General features: G+C 37.9%; 1 protein-coding gene across 1 annotated transcript; it reads right to left on the bottom strand.

Annotated features, from left to right (window-relative positions):
• Nucleotides 1-2,766: 2,766 nt before the first annotated feature.
• On the bottom strand, nucleotides 2,767-3,335 carry LOC121971377 (histone H4). Its single transcript, XM_042522618.1, has one exon. The coding sequence runs from the start codon at nucleotides 3,263-3,265 to the stop codon at nucleotides 2,954-2,956; it is 312 nt and encodes a 103-aa protein (XP_042378552.1). The 5' UTR covers nucleotides 3,266-3,335; the 3' UTR covers nucleotides 2,767-2,953.
• Between the last annotated feature and the right edge of the window lie 12,020 nt (nucleotides 3,336-15,355).

Raw genomic sequence — 15,355 nt, 5'->3', positions numbered from 1 at the left:
ATCAAAAATCCTTCATGTTTTCATCCAACACTCGTTCTACAACATTTTTAAGGCAACAAGTGTATTCCATTTTTCTGCAACCTTCAAGTTTAATTTTCTATTATTATTGCTACTATTTTACTATTAGGTTTTGTGATTCATCATCCTACCGTATTAATATATTAAGGTTTTGAAAAGGCTTCTGGGCCTTTAAAATGTTTCTAAAATGAAGAAAATATAGTGTTTTTTAAGAAGTGACTCGTCAACGAGTATAAGTTACATATAAGTTGCATTTGGTATTGATATGTTCAGAGGCAACAGATCAACTCCCACAAGTGGTTGCCAGGTTTGATCGAGCAGCAACACAGCTACCACCCACAGGAGTTTGAGGAAGTTTGAGATGCAGAGCAATTTGCAACTGCTGAAGAGTTGTCTCCAGGGCAATGAGAATTGGAACATCATTAAGCAAATTCCTTGGATCAAAGTCTTAGCATCTTCTGATAACGAGTATATATTCTACACCAAGGATCACTACACCTATGAAGCACAAATTACTCCTAATTGAGTAAAGCAATTCATCTGTCTTCTGAATCCTTTTTCAATGTAAATTGCTTTTCCCCCCTCCCCTGACACGCGCACCTCCCCTCCCCCCTCTCTCTCTCCCCTTTAAATGTCTGTTCTGCCCCTCTATCTTTTTTGATTTTTTTTTTGATTTTTTTAGTTTTATTTTTAAATTTAATTTAATTTATTAATTTTTTCATTCATAGTTATATATTTTTAAATTTCTATTTAATTTTAATTTTTTAATCAATTTTATTTATTATTTTTCATTAATACTTATATATATTTATTAATTTATTTAGTTTTATTTTTTAATTAATTTTGTTTATTATTTTTCATTAATACTTATATTTTTAAAATTTTATTTAAGTTTTATTTATTATTTTTTAATATTTATTTAGTTTTATTTCTTTAATTAATTTTGTTTATTATTATTATTATCAAATTTTTTAAAATTTTTTATTTTATATAATTTTTAAATTACTCTTTTCCTGTAAATTATCTTTCTAATTTGATACTTAAATTATCCCTCATCCAACTATTGACACATGTCATAATCTTCTCTTCCTTTAAATTATCCCTCCCTCCAACCATTGACACATAACACATGTCAGAATCTCTCACCCTCTTTAAATTACCCATCCTCTAACCATGTCAATGATTCGAGGGAGGGATGATTTAAAGGGAGAGAAGATTATGACATGTATCAATAGTTGGATGAGGATAATTTAAGTGTCAAATTAGGAAGATAATTTACAGGAAAGGAGTAATTTAAAAATTATATAAAATTAAAAAAATTTGATAACAATAATAATAAATAAAATTGATTAAAGAAATAAATATTAAAAAAATAATAAATAAAATTAATTAAAAATAAAACTTAAATAAAATTTTAAAAATATAAGTATTAATGAAAAATAATTAACAAAATTAATTAAAAAATAAAACTAAATAAATTAATAAATTAAATTAATTAAAAAATAAAAACTAAATAAAATTTATATAAAACTGAAAAAATAAGTATTGATAAAAAATAATAAATTAAATTAATTAAAAAAGAAAATTTAAAATATACTGAGAGTTATTTTTAAACAAAATTAATTAAAAAATTAAAACTAAATAAAAATTAAGTGAAATTAAAAAAAAAGGAAAAAAAAGAGGAGGGGGCTACATGCGTCATTTGGCAGGGAGAGAGGGAGAAGAAGAGGGGGTGTGTGTCAGATTGGGAGGGGGGAAAAGCAATATATAACCTTACAGTTCTGTCAAACACCTTTGTTTGCTTTCTTAAATTGTACTGGTGAAGCTGTGATTTTTGTGGTGCTGTTTACATTTGCTTTCTTCTACATTTGGACCCCTTGAGCTGGTATGTCAATTCTCATAATCATCTTCTTCGTATAATCTGTTAGTTTTTCACTGCAAGTTTCTTTTCTCCTTTTGCAGAATCAGGTATGGTATGAGTCCTTGTATGTATTTTCTTGGTCAGTGAATGAATCATTGATCTCAAAAATATAGGACTTATCTTCTTTATACATTCAATATATTTCTCAATTGGCTCTTAAGTTGAGAAGCAAGGCAAATTGCTTACTATAACATGTGGTTTCTAAAATCTAACTGATGGAAGATCTCGAGTTACAATTCAGTCTGAAACGCCTGGTGAGAGAAGCAAGACATGGCACACTGATTTCAGAAAGATTGCAATGATAGAGTTTTCAGGTAGCCTGATTGGCACTCAGCATGGTTGTGGCAGTTAATCCAGTATGCATAATTTAAAACAATCTTCACTTTGCAAACAAAATTTCGGACCGCCACAAAAGCTTGCAAGTGCAATTGGGATTGAGGCTTGTTCTTGTTGGAGCTGCAAGAAGAGTCATTCTACTCTCTTTGACATAAATCATCCATTGATTCAGCTTTGCTTTGGAAAATTTCTTCAAAGCAATTATACAATTTCCCATTTCTTCTAAAAGATGGAACAGGATCTTGGTCATTTCGTGAATCGTGATCAATTGAATAAACTAATTTATCTCTATCTTGTACATAAAAAATTAGTTTCTATATTGCATGATTGCTGAGAACATGTCGTTCAGACTCTTCGTTTGTCATTCATATTGAAAAGAGACCAAAGCGAAATGTTTTGGATTTCAAATGTAATATTAATCTACCATTTAGCAAAAGATATATATTTGCATCATTTTTTCTATGTTTGGTTGTGATCTATAGACATACTAGTTTTTATTGTTCAAATTGAATTTCTACTCCTTTCAAAAGATCAACAAATGAGAGCTCGGCAAAAAGGCCTATTCATTTTAGGATTTCAGCTTCATAGCGAGCTAAACAATTAATTCGTGCAAATCTAAACAAAGAGTTATAGTAACTTGAAGAACGAGCACCATGGATAGCGAGCTTGCGAAAGGGCTTAGCCTCCGAACCCGTAGAGGGTCCGCCCCTGCCGCTTGAGGGCGTAGACCACGTCCATGGCAGTGACCGTCTTGCGGCGAGCGTGCTCAGTGTAGGTCACGGCGTCGCGGATGACATTCTCGAGGAAGATCTTGAGTACGCCGCGGGTCTCCTCGTAGATCAAGCCGCTGATGCGCTTGACGCCGCCGCGGCGGGCGAGGCGGCGTATCGCCGGCTTGGTGATACCCTGAATGTTGTCGCGGAGGACCTTGCGGTGGCGCTTAGCGCCGCCCTTGCCGAGCCCCTTGCCTCCCTTGCCGCGGCCGGACATGGTGACGATCTGGATCAGGAATCGCGAAGGCTGCTGCAGAAGAAGTAAAGCGATGGGATCGAGATGGGAGCCCTGAATAGGGAGGGTGGGTATTTATAGGGGGAGGGCATTTGGGTTTGGTTGCGAAGAAAAAGGGAGGGATTGTTTTTGGGCTCCAGAAATTGGAATTTGGGACTGTGGGAGGAGGGAAGCGGCGATCGCCTTGCTTCGTTGGATTGAGATTGTACGCTCTAGATTCGTTTCAGGTGTGGTTAGCGGATCGGTGACGTGGCGACGAGTGTTCTTCCGTGACCCGTTCTCATCATTAGGATTTTAGCCACGTGGAATTGTTAAGAACGTGTAAATTATGTGTTTTTTAATAAAGCGAAATTACACATATAATCTTAGGGGGCGTTTGGTTCTCTCCTAGGAATCAGAATGAGAATGGGTATCATAATATTATGAAATGGGAATGGGTATGAGCTTGGGTATCATTCTTAAAAATGATGTTTGGTTAGTTAAATATTTTCAATCGGAATGAACCTAAATTTCTTTTTTTACCCTTACAGCAAAATAAGAGAAAAAATTAGATGGGAGAGAAAATTGAATGTGAGAGAAACATATGATGAGAGAAAATGATGAGAGAGAAAATATGATGAGAGAGAAAGTGTGATGAGAAAAAATAAAGAGAGAAAGTATAATGAGAGAAAATGAGGAGAGAGAAAGCGTGATGGAAAAAATGAAGTGAGAGAAAGTATGATAAGAGAAAATGAAAGAGTGAGGAGAGAGAAAGTATGATGAGAGAGAAAGTGGGTTGAGAGAGATAGAGTGATGGGGAAAAAATGAAGAGAGAGAAAGTGTGATGAGAGAAAATGAAAGGGTGAGGAGAGAGAAAGTATGATGAAAGAGAAAATGTGTTGGGAAAAATGAAGAGAGAAAGTATTACGAGAGAAAATGAAAGGGTGAGGAGAGAGAAAGTATGATGAGAGAGAAAGTGGGTTGAGAGAGAAAGAGTAATGGGAAAAAATGAATAGAGAAAAAGTGTGATGAGAGACTGAGGAGAGAGAAAGTATGATGAGTGAGAAATTATGAGTAGAGAAAATAAGGAGAGCGATGAGAGAGAATGAAGAGAGAGAAAGTATGATGAGAGAAAATGAGGAGAGAGTATGCTAAGAAAGATTGAGGAGAGAGAAAGTACGATGAGAGAGAAAGTATGATGAAAAAATAAGGAGAAAGTGTGTAATGGGAGAGAAAGTGTGATGGAAGAGAATGAAGAGAGAGAAAATGAGGGGAGAGAGTGTATGATGAGAGAGAATATAGAGAGAAAATTATAGATAATGTGTGATGATAGAGAATGAGGAGAGAGAAAGTATGTTGAGAGAGAAAGTGTGATGATAAAATAGGGAGAGAGAAAATATGATAAGAGAGAACAAGGAGAGAGTGTGTGAAATTAAAAAAAATTAAACAAATATACTAAAGGTATTTTTGTCCAAAACTTAAGGGTGGAGGTGAGTTTCATCTAAACCCAAGGGAGGGGGTGGGTTTCATCCATACCCAAATTTTTGAGTTTCATTCCAAAATTTTGATTTCATTCTCATCAACCAAACACAAAATTTGAGAATGAATCCATTCCCTCATTCCCAAATCCATAAATCAAACACCACCTTAACTTTCAGATATGAGCCCCTACGGATTTGCACACTACTTATCTACACAAGTGTACCAATAAATTTTATAATTAATTCTTGTTAGGGTAAAATGTTCTATTGAATATCTTGACTTTTCTAGTACAGAAGATTATCGTACTAGAATAAAAATATTCTATATGATTTATCTATTTGTATGTAACAGGGCTAAAAATGTTTTAAGTAATTTTTCAATGGATCGATGATATTAAATTATCTGAGATGAGCATTATTATCTTTGCTCTAACAAATATTCATACTTGGTATAAAAAATAGATATATATTTTATATATTTATCCTTTCAAAAAAATTATTTAAAATATATATTATTTTAATTTTTAAATATTTTTTGTAATTATAATGGATTTTTAGTAATTTTTTTTATATTTTATTTATTAAATATTTTAGAATATCATTTATAAGATAAAATAAAATTTGACTTACTTGTTTAGAAATAATATTTGTAATTTTAAAATGATAATATGAGTGTATGACTCATTTCTGCCCGTTATAGACAGGGACCATATTAAATAAAAAAAATATGTAAATCTATTATTTTAGCGGCCTCCTAATATCAGTTTTAGAATATGGAGAAATATATATATAGATATATAAGTTATAAGTACATAATAAAATAAATCTTATATCTTCAGTTTTTAAAAATTGATTCTTGATTATTATATTAAAGAGCTACAGGACGTATTAAAATTTCAACTGCTATTTACCATGTGCAGGTGGTTTTACGTTTTCTCCATTTAATATTTACTTTTATAATTGTCCAACCACTGTAAACTAGTTGAGTTCATTTTCTATTTATCCTTCTCCCTTCTTTTTGTTTTGTTCATCAAAAAATTAGCACCAAAAGATGTATTGTCCTTGTTTTCCACTCTCAATCTCCTCCCTCTGTTATCTCCTCATCTTTCTACTCTTGAGTCACAACCGCCATAGAAGGTTATCTCGAGTTCCATGATTGAAAGATTTTGATAGGCCACGACTCTGACAACGGAGTCATCGTGCTCGACTACTTCATATTAGATTCACACAAGGAGGACTATCAAGGAGCCTCCTTTGATAGAAATAGCCACGATGAGAAGACGATTGAGGCAGCTACAATGGTTTATTTGAAAAACCTTAGTTGGGTCGACCGGAACACGAAAGGGAAGGACGTCGATTTTTTAGAGGTGAGTACTAATTCAGATGGTTGTGGATTTGATGAGTCGAAGGAGAAAATATCTTGTCCTAGTAGATAAAATGATAAGCTTGGTGGTGCTAAAGCATCGAAAATTATTGAGAAGATACATGAATATGAGGAGGGTAAAGAAGTAGTGGGTATCATGAAATGAAAATTGAGAAGCCCGAAAAAGAAATGTGTGAAGAATATGCGAAAATTGAGGAATATTAACATTATCTATCAATTATTTTTTTTCCTTTGAAGTTATTCCGGTGTTATTATGTTATTATTAGAGTTCATTGTTAAATAAATGTTAGGTAAAATATCAAGGACTCTCTTTTAATACTTCTTTCACTCCACAGAAGACGCTCCAGTCTCAATTGAAGACTCAAGCATTGTGTCGCAATGAAGCCTTTTCGGTCGTGAGGCACCTTTCAATTATAAAATCTCATCTGCTTATTGGTGGATTGATCTCATAGTCAATTCTAATGTCACACCCCGGAGGAGTCCCTGTCCGAAGAAATTTCGGCAGCATCTCCCCTGTACAGCGAACAATCTGAAACTTTCTACAATCACCATATACCTCAGCCACACGCGGCTGGAATAATAACAATAATAAAACAATCACCACGCAGTTAATATAAATTTCAGCCTCTGGCTGACACAACCACGCAGTTTAATAGTAAACAAATAGAACAGTAATACGATGACTCGAAAACAACCCTACTCAACTACACTCGTAAAGCTCAAATCCGATTTTTCCTACTCCACTACACTCATAAAACACAAATCCGACAAACTCACCTCTTCTGCCGTCCAGGCAGGCATGGAGTAAAACATATCCAAATCATACCAAAATCCATCAACGATAAGAATTCATACAAGATCTATAAGTAAAACATTTCAAGACCAAGATAGTTTGATAGAGAAAACTAAAATAACAACTCGTGATCAGCAGAGGACTAGCACTACGTGCAATGGGGACTAGCGACTGGAACTGCTCCGGACAACCTCAACCTGAAAATATCAACGGAGGAGGGTGTGAGTCCAACACTCAGCAGGTACAACTGATATGCATAATAAAGTAAATAACAGACAACACTAATCATGCTTACAGTCTCCTGAATACAAGAAGAATAAATGCAACTGAAACAAAAACAGGAGAAAACTGTACTAACCAGGACCAAGGTATAAAGATAATTGGGTCGTCAGACCGAGAGTGTCATAATCCTGTATGCATGTCAATCATATGCATCCATATAAATGCAGCAAGTAAATGCAGCAAACACAAGCAATAAATGCATCATGCATATGATGCAAATGACATGGTCACCCCTAACGCCAGTCAGTCATCTCACACACAATGGTGAGCCCGAGTGGGTAGAGCTGTGACAACCGTGCACTCTGACATCACTGCCCCTGATGAGTGACCGAGTGGACGGGATGCTGTCGGAGTACACACATACTCCTACCCCGAAATAATAAATGGGGGAGCGCAATGCTCTCAGCTCCCGGTACACGATGACGGAGAGAAATCTCTGCTGGCTACCACGCTGAGTCACACTACCCATGAGCGGACCAACGGAGCCAAACAAAGTCCAACTGCTTGCCGGCTACAACGCTGCTACACTAAACCAACGGAGCCAAACAGAGCGGAACTGTCTGTCGGCTACCACGCTGAGTCACCAGACCAACGGAGCCAAATAGCATAATTGTCACACACCTGTCTGATATACCACTAACCCATGAGTGGTGGTGTGTACAGATACATGTAATTGGCGATGTGCTCAACAATAATGGAGCAAACAATCGCACAGCATGCAATCATGCAAGATGATGCATGACACTAAACATGGCAATATCACGAATAGCATAGCATGCTCCATACATAAATATAAAATGTGTACCACAAGACAATGTATCAAATGGAAGGTACACAAACAGATAGAGTATCAAATAAACCCAAGGTCCTGAACATAATGTATCATATGGTTGGGTCACTACCTAAAGCATTTATGATCAGGTAAATAATAACATGCAGTGCATAATAAGTAAACAAGCAAACATGTAACATATCATGTAGTGACCAACCGAAACAAATGGATAACACAATCATTGTTATATGTTAAGCACATTATTATGCATATCAAAAGACATAAGTCAAAGTACCCGTCTCCAAATCGAAAAGATCAATCCGGTCCAACTCGGACGTCGAGATGCTCGTCTCGCGTCAAAACCCTGAGTCACCAATAAATAAATATTTTATTTAGCTACACTCCTATAAATAGCTAAATAAAAATCTCTTACCCTAAATTAGGGCAAAACCCTATTCAACAATCACATAAACCTAACCCATAATCCAACACATAGCTAGGAATAAACTACACTGTTCGGATCAAGAACAGAATATCCAAAACCAACAATAACCAGATTCAAGAACAAAATCTACTCATCTTACCTCAACCTCTCAGTCGCTCTTGCTACTGAAATCAAAGAGAGTAGCTAGATGGAGTGGCTGCCGGAACCAGGAACAGCCCACAACACCTAAATTTCTAACTCCACCGAGCATCACAACCCACTGGAATCAATCAAATCAAGGAAAGAATCAAATAAGAAGATGACTGGAAATCAAACAGATCTTCTACCTCCAAGATCACTGCTAGACGACTTCGTGCTCACGCCGTCAGCCAGGGAAGATGATCGGATAATAATCGAAAAACTGGCAGAAGCAGAGGTGAGGCGGCACAGTGAAGCTAGCTAGGGCACAACACAAAGGAACAACACGGTGACCGGCACTAGGGTTGAGGAGTGCAAAGCAGTGGCCGCCGGAGAGAGAGAGGACCGTGACCGTCGGCTTCAAGCTAGGGCACAGCGGCGGCAAAGCTGTGGATCGAGGGTCGACGCCGCGTCGGCCAGATGAGAGGAATCGGGGCTCTCGTCGCCGGCGGCAGAGGGGTGAGGGCGTGCGCGCGAGGTCGGGCGGCCTGGTTTCGGGCGGAGAGGAGTCGGGAGGAAATGTGAGGGCTCGGGAAGAAGAATTGGGTTTGGCGTAGGGCAGAGGAGAAGAAGAAGAAGTGGAAGGAAGGAAGAAAACTGTCGTGGCCGGCGGTTAGGGTTTTCGGAGGAGGGCGTCGGGCGCGCGGGGGGAGGAAGAAACGGCGAAGAGGGAAAAGAAATAAAGAAAAGACGAAAAAGAAATAAAAAGGAAAAGAAAATTTTTCCTCGTTAAAATGGGGTAGTCTAAACAGGTTTTTCCCGGACCCTGTTTTTATCCCCTTTAACTTGTCCATACGAGCTCCGAAAAATTCCTGAAAAATTTCCAAAAATTCTGGAAAATTCTCTTATTAATATTCGCCTATTTCCGGTATTTTACATTTAATCCTTTAGTGAGATGTTTCACAGATTCACCTAAGGAGAGTTGGCTCCAACAAGGCATGAGATGACTTTTCCTATTAGTTGTGGAGCTCATCAAGCCACCTTTAGCTGCTATCTTTTCAAGGAAACTTTGAGTCCCTAATTACTCGTGCAAACTCATGTTCTTTGTTACTAGGTTTCATGCTTATGCAATGGTTGTCTTCCTTGTATTGTTTAGTCTTATTGTTAATGTTGGTCCGTGTTTGATATCAATAATAGTTGTTCTATGCCTTTTTTCTGTTTATTGAAAGAATATTGATTGTATTATCTTTCGACCAATTTGTTTGTTTATCTTAAGGAGCTCACAGAGAATGATGAAGATTATTGATTGAAAAGTTAAATCACAGACTAAATTATCTTTAGATATTATATATAGTTTCAATGTAATATATCAAAAATAATAAACATAAACATATCCATAAAGATAAACAACAACACTTGTGTTACCGGTTTTCGAAAATCAGCAATACCGTGTTGTTGATTTCTGAAATTCAGCAATACCGTGTTGTTGATTTCTGAAAATCAGCAATAACATGGTGTTGTAGATTTTTGAAAATCAATAACATCTGTTTTGGTTTTCGAAAATCAACCCTGTGTTATTGATTTCTAGAATCCAACAACACACATGTTATTGTTGATTTTCAGAAATCAATAACACTTGTTTTGGTTTTCGAAAATCAACCCTGTGTTATTGATTTCTAGAATCCAACAACACCATATTGTTGATTTTCGAAAACCATCATTAAAATTTGAGGAAGCATCATGGGCGGAATCGAGATATGATGTGTCTAATGGCTTCGGAAGCATGCTTTGCGCGCTGAGGAACTCTGGCACCCTCCTCCTGATCCTACTGTGGAACTCGGTGTAGTCGAGTCCCATTTTGTTGCGGTTGCTGTTGGTGAGGCCTACTCTCCATTCTTTGCATTAGAAATGACACTCTGCATTGCGAACTTACGACAAAGGATGGTAGCAGAAGAGGGACGAGCTGCGCTGGGGATCCGGATGCGAGAATTTCAACAGGTGAGGTCAAAAACTGAGGAGATGAGGGAAGAGCTAGAGAGCATCGAGACATGGAGGTGTGATGCAGAGGTGGCCGGCGGTGGTGAGAGAGTGAAGGAGATGGTGGAGGAGTTGAAGGGGTCGTTCGGGATGCTGAGGAGTGGGAGTGAGAGCCTTGTGGGGGAATTGGATGACTTGTTCGATGAGATTGTGGAGGCAAAGAAGACGTTCATGTATCTTTGCAGTAGGAGATAAAAAGTTTGAAGGTAGAAAAAGAAGAAGAAGAAGAAGAAGTCATTAATAAAATCTTTGAATGAATGAGGAGAATGAAGAGGAGAAGATTGTGTTGTTGTTCTTTAAAAGATTGGCAACACGTTGTTGTTAGTCTTTCGAAGATCAGTAATACGTTGTAACAGCTACAAATTTTGATTAAGATTAAACTACAGATATATTAAATCAAAACTCATTTAAAGCCTTTCGATTTGATATATTGTGTGTTTTATAGTTCAATATGAATCACAAGTTATTATATTTTAAAGTTGAACTTGTAGTTGTAGCTGCTCATGTTTCATAGCTGCTACAACGTATATGCTAAGTAAATTTTGAGATGTTATAACTTTTAACTCAAATTTAACCATAGGACGCATAATATATCAAATTTAAAATCTTTGAATGAACTTTGATTTGTTATATTATATGCATGTAGTTCAATCAGAATCAAAAGTTATAGCATCTCAAAATTATAACTTATACTTGTAGCAGCTATGATTCCATAGATGCTACAATGTGTTGTTGATCTTTGAAAGACTAGCAACAACGTTGTTTTTTACTTAACTTTTAATTGAGATGGAATTATAATAAATATAATATATTAAATCGAAGATCTCTAAATGAGTGCTATTTAATATATTGTGCGTCCTGTGGTTTAATCTCAGTCAAAAGTCATAGTATTTTGAATATCAACAGTAAAATCAGCAACACAATGTAATACATTGTGTTGTCAAAAAATCAGTAGCACAATGTATTGTGTTGTTAATATTACTACTAATCTACAGAAGACCATAACTTTTGATTGTGACTAAATCAAGCGATGCACAATATATTAAATCGAAGCTCATTCATAGATCTTCGATTTGATATATTATGCATCTCGTGATTCAATCTCAGTCATAAATTATAGTCTCTCAAAATTTAAGTCAGCAATAATATTTTTGCTAGTCTTTCAAAAATTAGTAATAAGTTGTAGTAACTATAAAATCATAGTTGTTATACAACTACAAGTTATAACATTTAGATGTTATAACTTTTAATTCGGATTGAACTACATGATGTATAATATATCAAATCGAAGCTCATTCAAAGATCTTTGATTTGATATACTATGTGTCTCATGGTTCAATATGAATCAAAAGTTATCACCTCTTAAAATTGAACTTGTAGTTATAGCACCTACGGTTTAATAGTTGTTACAAAAGTGTATGCTAAGTAAATTTTGAGAGATCATAACTTTTGACTCAAATTTAACAATGAGATGCAAAATACATCAAATCAAAATTTTCTAAATGAACTTCAATTTGTTATATTTTGTCCTGTAGTCAATTCGAATTAAAAGTTATGGTCTCTCAAAATTATAACTTATAGTTGTAGCAACTATGAAATCATAATTGCTACAACGTATTGTTGATCTTCAAAAGACCAGCAATAATATTATTGCTGACTTAACTTTTAACTAAAATTGAATCATGTGAAGTTCAATATATCAAATTAAATATTTCTGAATGAGATTCGATTTGATATGTTGTGCGTCTCATGGTTTAATCTTAGTTAAAATTTATAATCTTTTAAATATCACCAATAAAATCAGCAACACAATACATCGTGTTGCTAATTTTTCAACAATATAAAATCAACAACATTTTGCTAATTTGCAACACAATGTTGTGTTGCTGATTAGAATTAAACCATGGAACGACACAAAATATATCAAATCAAATGTCATTCAAAGATCTTTAATTTGATATATCATGTGTCTCGTGATTCAATCTCAGTCAAAAGTTATAATCTCTCAAAGTTTAATTCAGTAACAACATTGTTGCTAGTCTTTTAAAGATTAGCAACACATTATAGCAGCTATGAAATCGCAGCTGCAACAACTATGAGTTATAACATTGAGATGTTATACCTTTTGATTTAGATTAAACTATAGGACGCATAATATATCAAATTAAAACAGCAAGAGTTCTCGCTTGGGACATAGGATAGGTTATGATCCTGTCTGAAATTCGCTGAGATGGCTATCTAGGGATGTGGCTACTATGCTGACTGGATGTAGACCTAGTTTCGCTCTGCAACATAAGAAACATCAATACTAAGCCAGGGAAGGGGTCCCCAGCGTTGGCCCTCCGACGCTCAAATCAATCACCAAAAAGAGGGAAGAAAACAAAGCAACAATAACCGCAGGCATGAATAATGAATAATGTCTACCTCCGCCGATGCATGGACCCCCCCCTTTATATAGCGCCCTAGTGGGCGACGTGCACGCTCCTTGAGGCGTGGGCATGTTCTCTAATTTATCCTATGAAAGAACTTGTTAGGAAAGTACCTCTGATACCATACCTTAACAGAGCATGCATATCCCTAATAAGACAGTAGAAGCTTCCATCGTACGATCCGCCTGTTGACCATGCTTTGTGTCAATGGCACTATCTCCCAGAAGGACATTAAGAGATACATCAACGATCTCTCTGCTCAGCCGAGCAGGATAGCCACTCGGCTGGGAACTCCTCCGCTCAATCAGACTCGCTGCTCTTCCCTGCGGTGACTTGACTCGGTAGCTTGTTTCCGCCCGATCGGACTAACGCTCCAGTCGTCCCAATGTTCCTCTACTCTGTGATGAGTGTCTGATGATCTTGGTTGTATGGGCATTTTGTTTGGACCAACCCTTTTCCGGTCGATCGGTTCATGCCAGATCGACCATTGCAGGAGAGCTCCGCTCGCCCCAATTTGGTGAGCCCGTTGGTTCTCTGGCGTTAACCTCCTTAACTTTGACCTCTACATCGATTGTTATCTCCATCCTTTAACCCGCAGTTAGTGGGTCCTCCTTTATCACCACACCACAAGTCTTCCCATCAAGTCTAGTCGAAGAAGGCTACAAGTCTAACAGGTAAGACAAGTAGCGTCTTTGGTGACCTCCAAGTCCGATCAGACCTTCTATGTGTTAGGACCAAAAGTAGCTAGAGGGGGGGTGAATAGCTCGTCGCGTTCGCTCGGTGCTTGGCGTTGCTCGGCGTTGCTTGTTTCTTCAAGAATATGCAGCGGAAAATACAGAAACAAATACACCCACGCTAACACTAGGATTTTACTTGGTATCCACCTCCAAAGGAGGTGACTAATCCAAGGATCCACACCACGCACGCACCCTCCACTATGAAACACTCCTTTTCGGTAACTACCGAGGGCGGAGAAGCCCTACAAGACTCTCGGTACAAGAAGAAGGAAAGGGAAACAAAATACAAGCACAAAACTTACAATAAATGCAGAAAACCCTAACCCTAGCTTCTCTTCTTGCCTTTGATCCGCCTCTTGACTCGGAGAGCTTCCAAGAACCTTCAAGAACTGGCGATCACGAGCTTTGAGAGTGCTGTGGAGGAGCTGGCGAAGATCTGAGATGAAACCGTAGAAGAGATGCCGCAGCCATCACACGCCTGCAGCTATAAACGACGCCAACGGTCGGATCCCGATCGATTCGAATATTCCCAATCGATCGGGGAGGCTTTGGATCGATCCACGGATCGATCCAGAGCGCCTCTGTGCTCTGGAAAAGCGCCTGGATCGATCCACGAATCGATCCAGCGCTTATCGCGCGAAGCAGCCGAGTCCCAATCGATCCACTGATCGATTGGGACCTCTGGATCGATCCACGGATCGATCCAGAGGCTCTCTGTTCGCTGGGACAGGTCTGGATCGATCCACTGATCGATCTAGAGCCTGGATCGATCCACTGATCGATCCAGAGCCTGGATCGATCCACTGATCGATCCAGCACTTGATTTTTGTCCAAAACCAAGTCCCAAACCTCCCAAACCAACATCCGGTCAACCTTGACCTGTTGGTATGTCATGCCTAGCATCTAGTCACTCCCTTGACCTGGTAGGACTCCCTTACCAAGTGTCCGGTCAATCCCTTTGACCCACTTGGACTTTTCTCTGTGCCAAGTATCCGGTCAATTCCTTTGACCTACTTGGACTTTTCTCTGTGCCAAGTATCCGGTCAATCCCTTTGACCTACTTGGACTTTTCTCTGTGCCAAGTATCCGGTCAATCCCTTTGACCTACTTGGACTTTTCTTTCATGCCAAGTATCCAGTCAATCCTTTGACCTACTTGGACTTCCCAGCGCCAGATGTCCGATCATCCTTGATCCATCTGGATTTTCCCTTGCCTGGCTTCACTCACCAGGACTTTCACCTAGCTTCACTCACTACGATTTTCCATCTGCCTAGCTTCACTCACTAGGACTTTCACCTGGCTTCACTCACCAGGATTTCCATCTGCCTAGCTTCACTCACTAGGACTTTCACCTGGCTTCACTCACCAGGATTTCCATCTGCCTAGCTTCACTCACTAGGACTTCCTTCTGCCTGGCTTCACTCACCAGGACTTTTCTTCTGCCTGGCTTCACTTACCAGGACTTTCCTTCTGCCTGGCTTCACTCACCAGGACTTCCATCTGCCTAGCTTCACTCACTAGGTCTTTCATTTTGCCTAACATCCCAGTTAGGACTTCCCAGTCAAGTATCCGGTCAACCTTGACCTACTTGACTCTTCTTCAATCAATATCTTATT

The sequence above is a fragment of the Zingiber officinale genome, chromosome 4A (genome assembly GCF_018446385.1).
Source record: "Zingiber officinale cultivar Zhangliang chromosome 4A, Zo_v1.1, whole genome shotgun sequence".
NCBI classification, from domain to species: Eukaryota; Viridiplantae; Streptophyta; class Magnoliopsida; order Zingiberales; family Zingiberaceae; genus Zingiber; species Zingiber officinale.
This window is presented reverse-complemented; position numbering and strand designations above follow the sequence as displayed.

What these genes read in the sequence shown, in the direction of transcription:
- LOC121971377 (XM_042522618.1), bottom strand. Translation starts at nt 3,265, where the DNA reads ATGTCCGGCCGCGGCAAGGGAGGCAAGGGGCTCGGCAAGGGCGGCGCT.